Below are 5333 nucleotides of genomic sequence, written 5' to 3'. Positions count from 1 at the left end.
AAATTCTGTTTTGGCTAATTACTTAAAGCATGTATTCCTTTACAGCCTGGTCCGGATTCCATTGGAATCATCGCTGTTTCGCACAATTGCAGTGGCGTAGCAGCCCAACCAGATCAAGGTCTGGTTCCAGAACTACAGGTGCGTACATCACCGGAACACCCCGAGCCTCTCTCTCTCTGTCCATCATCTCGACTCTATTTACGCCTCCGCTTATCTGCTGACGAATTATGCGCTCCTGTTGCTGAAATTTGTCTCCCCCACCCCCTCTTTTTTTAGTTTTGTTGTCTTCGGTTGGGTCAAATTATTATTAATGGAACGGGCTTCCTTGTTAGCTACATATCCGTGGGATGTTTGCTTTCATGTAAGTAAGCCATCAAAATCGTTTGGGTACGAAGTGACGAGGGGGGAAATGGTTTTGGTACTAAAGTTTGGGTTATGTCTCTTGCATTGGACTGGCTGCCAGCACACAAGCCTTGCCTCGGTCTATTTTTGTTTGGAGTCATCAGTTTCTATGATATTTTTTTAAGTTTTGAGGTCGATCCATATTTGCTCAAGTTTTCAGCTAGAACTTGACATTGAGGGTTGATTTGGTGGTAAGGGGATCACGGGGGTTGGAGGGGATTATGGTGGAAATGAACTAATTTCCCCCTCAATCCCCTCTAATCTCCCCGTGAGATTTTTCCCCTGGTTGTGTCACGGTTAGGCGTAATGGATGCCTCTTTTGCTGCTCGCATGTGCTTGTTTTTTTCCCGCATGTAGCAACCTTTGCTTAGCATTCATAAGAAAATGATGTCGTCCCCGTATTTGGATAGATAAATGGATCTAATTAAATATCTCGTGCCTATCATTATGTTCACGTTGCTAGCAGATTTAAAAGGGGTAGTGGGGAAACACTATTTTCTGTTGGTCAAGCAATTAACTCGCCTGAGTTAGTGTGAGTCATTGCTTGCTTTAATGCCACACGGGGGGGGTCTTGTTGCAGTTATGCAGCTGTCTGATTTGTATGCCTTTTCTTGTTACTTACTCCCTCTGTGCCAAACTATAACATGTTTTGGCATCTCCAGGTTCGTAACTTTACCATATCTAGATGCGTAGCAAAAGTTATCAATCTAAAATAGCCTAAATATTGTATAATCTGGAAGAATTTTTTGGTGTATGCTTTTTTAGCATTAGACACGTAGTATGCTATGTAGGCTTGTTTACTTTATTTTATTATTGCAGATTGAGTACCAATGTCATGATTTTATTTGATGTTGTGTTGTGGTAATTCATCTTCAGGGTTATGTTGTGTACCTTGTCCGTGTGAGGCGTGGTGGTAGGAAGAGGCCTTTGCCCAAGTATATTATCTATGGCAAGCCCAAGCACCACGGTATCACCCAACTCAAGTTCTAGAGGTACAAGAGGTCTGTCGCTGAGGAGAGAGCTAGACGCAAGCTTGGTGGACTGAGGGTTTTTAACTCCTACTGGGTGAACGAGGTACATCAGATTGTAACATGAACATTCCTCTTTGAACATACTAGCTTGTTGATTTCTGTCAAATCTTTTTTTGCTAATTGCTTGACGTGCCGAGCCCATCTATACTAACATAGGATAGCACCTACAAGTACTTTGAGATCATCCTTGTGGACGTTGCCCACAAAGACATCAAAACAGACCCGATGATCAACTAGCTATGCAACCCTTTGCACATGCATTGTGAGCTCCATGGCCTCACCTCGACAAGCAAGAAGTTTCGTGGCCTGCACCGCAAGGGCCACACCCACCACAAGAACAGGCCCTCAAGGAGAGCCACCTGGAAACGCAACCAGACCCTCTCCCTCCACATGTACCATTGAGCAGCTCGTTGGGTGCTTGGATACTATCAATGTCTGACCAGTCCCAAGCAAGACAACAAGATTGGTTGTATCTTGTTGCATTTTCAAAGTTTTGCTATTTGTGTTCTCGGCACTTAATGTTAGATTAGAAATCAATTATGGATCATATGTCATAAACTTTTTGCAATTTGACTGTATTATCAGACAATGAATGGTTACTGATAAAATGATACCTGCTGTTGTGAACTACATGATTGGTTTTGCCTTGCTATGCTGCATCCCGTAATGACGGCCTCCCGAATTTCGTGATTATGAAATATTTTCTTATGCTTGAATAGTTTGTCACCATTTTCTGTGATATTCGTTTTGTTATATGAAAAATATCACACTTTCCAGGAAGACAGAGACACATTTTTTTCCAAGATAGGAGTCTCATGTTCATTTGTATAAGGAGAAAACTACTAGAGCTTCTCAGGTCCATTTTTTGCAATGATAGGAATTTCTCATATCCATTTTCTGTGATATTCGTTTTTTATATAGAAAATAGTTTGCCACCATTTTCTGTGGTCACTTATGCACAGACCAGAGTGCCCCTTATGTTACTTCTGGTTGGTTCATCAATATTTTTCATTATCTTTGCTTTGCTAAGTATCATACTTCATATAGAGATTCCAAATTTTGTTCAAAATGGCACTGGTACTAGAATTTGCATGTGTATGTATCAATGTATAGTAAAGTAATTTTCTATTAATACTGTGTGCTTCTTTTCAAAGAATAATATACAACAAAACCAAAATATGGAATAGCTCTTCATATGTGTACGATTGGGTTGCAGTTAGGTTAGGGCTTGAATTGAAATTTGGAACGACAGTTTTGGATAACGTTTAAGCCATGAATTGCATCCCTTGGACCCATAAATATGAAAGCGCTACTATTGTAACCGTGAGATGATCTAATGGCTGGTTTGGCGACGACGACGTCTTGGTGCAGGTGGAGCTGCTATTTATGGAGAGGAGCGTTGATAGTCATTGTCCTGGGATGGTAGTCTGCATGGCTGAACGTTAGTCATCACTTTTTAGACTTTATTTTGGTTATATTCGTATTGTAGTATAATTTGATTTGTACAAGTTTAGTTCTATATTGATTGTTGACAAAGAATTTGTGAGAGATTGGGGTCAATGATAATATGTGTTTTGTTTTTATGTAATCCTTCTGCTCTAATATTTCATATTAAATTTTAACTTTCGTATATTCGTATCGTAGTGATGTTTGTCATTCTATATCTATATTTTATACTAAATTTTAACTTTCGTGGCATCGCACGGGCACAAATGGATTCCGAAACATTTTCCATAACAATATAACACACATATGTACATAAGTTATCGTGTTATTATACGGTTCCGTTGCAATGCACGGGCACTCACCTAGTAGTAATAATAAACTGATAATAAAAAGTGTAATCGTGAGTGATGTATATCTCTATACCTAAAACCACATAAAGCAATATCATGTACTACCCAAAAATTCAGTGGTAATACAAGGTATAAAGATAGCAAAACTAGGGTAACCTATTGGGTCCCATCGAAATTAACCTATGCAGACCATTATGATTAATAAGAACATGACTGGGTAAAAAGGAAGTGATCAAGGGCACAACTTGCCTTCAATGAGCTCCTGCTCAGCAACTTCTATCTGCTGAACATTGGGATCCTCAGCCACTGGCTCTTCTACTCGCCACAATACAAACAAGCATAGTATATAAAGAAAATTAACATCACATCAAACATGTAAACAAAATACATAATAATAATCTACACATTAATATAAGATCCTAGGAACATGAATCATTAATTTTGGAATTATAGATTTTATGTTATGGATTTCCAAAGGTTCTATGTGATTTCTACAAGATTAATTGGGATATCAATTTCAATGTGGCTTTCATGTCCAAACAGTGACACAATTTGATAAACAATAATATTACAAAATTATCGGAACTGGAATGGACTAATTTGGACTAAGTATGCATTTTCTATGAATTAAACAAGTTCTAGCATTTATTTTTACACTAAAATTCCATTTCTAATTCAATTTCTCTGTTATAATAACTATCTGGACTGCGCACCAAAAATGGAGAAGCGCAAGGGGCCCGGTGCAAGATTTCCTAAGGCTCAGAGCGCCACTGTGTGGACTGCGGGTTGATTATTAGCAAATCCAGGGACTCTTTTGCGAAATGAACAGGCCGAAGGGGTATCTGGTGATTGGAGCCGTTAGATCAGGCACAGACGGCCATGATTAAATTGACCCAGATAAAGCCTAACTCTCTCATGCCACCGTCGGATCCAAGATTAAGGCTCCAGATTTTATAAAGGTTACCTATACTCCGAACCGTTCGATTAATCCTACGGCCCAGATCTAAAGTGCCTACTCTGATCCGATACCGTCCCATCAAAATCGGACGACGAACGATTACCCATCCGAAATGGTACGTTTGAATCTAATCACGACCGCATGTACCAGATCCAACGGTGGTGGATCTTCGTCTTCCTCCTGCGACCGGCGCACTACGCCAACGCGGCCGAGGCGACGACTTCGCCGGCGTACACCCAGTTCTGCACCGTAGGCCGCCAATCCCAATGTCTATCCGCGCAGTATAACGACTAGAACACGGTGAACTAAATGGTACCAAGCATACCTCGGGTTGGGGTGTAGGTTCTTCGGTCCACGCGACGGTGCGGCTTCATGGTGGTGTTCAACGATGGTGAGAAATTTCTATCGCCCTAAGGACTCACACACCTAGATTTTCCCCCAGAATGCCCCGCACCCACACTCGAACGCCCGGGATCGGGTCACCGGTGCTGAGCGGCAATGGAGAAGTGATTCCGTCGGCAGTGATAGCGACACCCGATTCTAACCCTCTCCGCATGCCGCAATCCAGTGGCTAGGCTCGATGGCTCTCGCGTGTGCGCGGTTAAACAAGAGCGGATACGCCCAGGGCTTTATACCGGGTCGAGGGAGTTACGGCCGGGGTGAGGTTGTTGGCGAGCACCGAGTTCTTCGGCGATGAAGTTGGGCCACGCCGCGGTCATGACAAGTTTAGTGGAACTGACCGAAGGGGCCCACTGTCAGCGCCGGTTACCCAGTGCAGGCGCACGTGGAGAGGCTGTCGCGACGGTCCCGCTTGTTATGGTGAGCGGCGTGCGCGAGGACACGGCAGATGGGCCGCGTGGTGGTGTAGAGTTATGGGCCGATTTGAGGTTAGGGCCTAGTTACTCTTTTCTTTTTCTTTTTCTTTTCTTTTTTACTGTTTTCTTTTCCTTTTAATTTCTAGAATTCAAATTTGAATTCAATTCCAATTGTGAACTTATACTCATTTTAAATGTACAAATTTATACTACTATGGGAAGGGCTTCTTGTGTTCATGAATTTATTTCTCTATTTTGTGTAGTAGTTTTATTCTCTTCCCTCAAATCTTAGAATTTCCTTTAGAATTTAAATTCTAATTTAGATATTAAC

The 5333-nt window shown here is 41.6% G+C and overlaps 1 protein-coding gene across 1 annotated transcript; it reads right to left on the bottom strand.

Moving 5' to 3' along the window:
- Positions 1 to 4556: 4556 nt before the first annotated feature.
- On the bottom strand, positions 4557 to 4790 carry LOC100277875 (uncharacterized). Its single transcript, NM_001364264.1, has one exon. It carries the CDS (start codon positions 4741 to 4743, stop codon positions 4606 to 4608), a length of 138 nt encoding a protein of 45 aa, NP_001351193.1. The 5' UTR covers positions 4744 to 4790; the 3' UTR covers positions 4557 to 4605.
- Positions 4791 to 5333: the final 543 nt, after the last annotated feature.

This window comes from Zea mays, chromosome 10 (genome assembly GCF_902167145.1).
Source record: "Zea mays cultivar B73 chromosome 10, Zm-B73-REFERENCE-NAM-5.0, whole genome shotgun sequence".
In the NCBI taxonomy this organism is placed as follows: domain Eukaryota; kingdom Viridiplantae; phylum Streptophyta; class Magnoliopsida; order Poales; family Poaceae; genus Zea; species Zea mays.
Note: the sequence above shows the minus strand (reverse complement) of the source record. Positions and strands in the feature narration are given on the sequence as shown.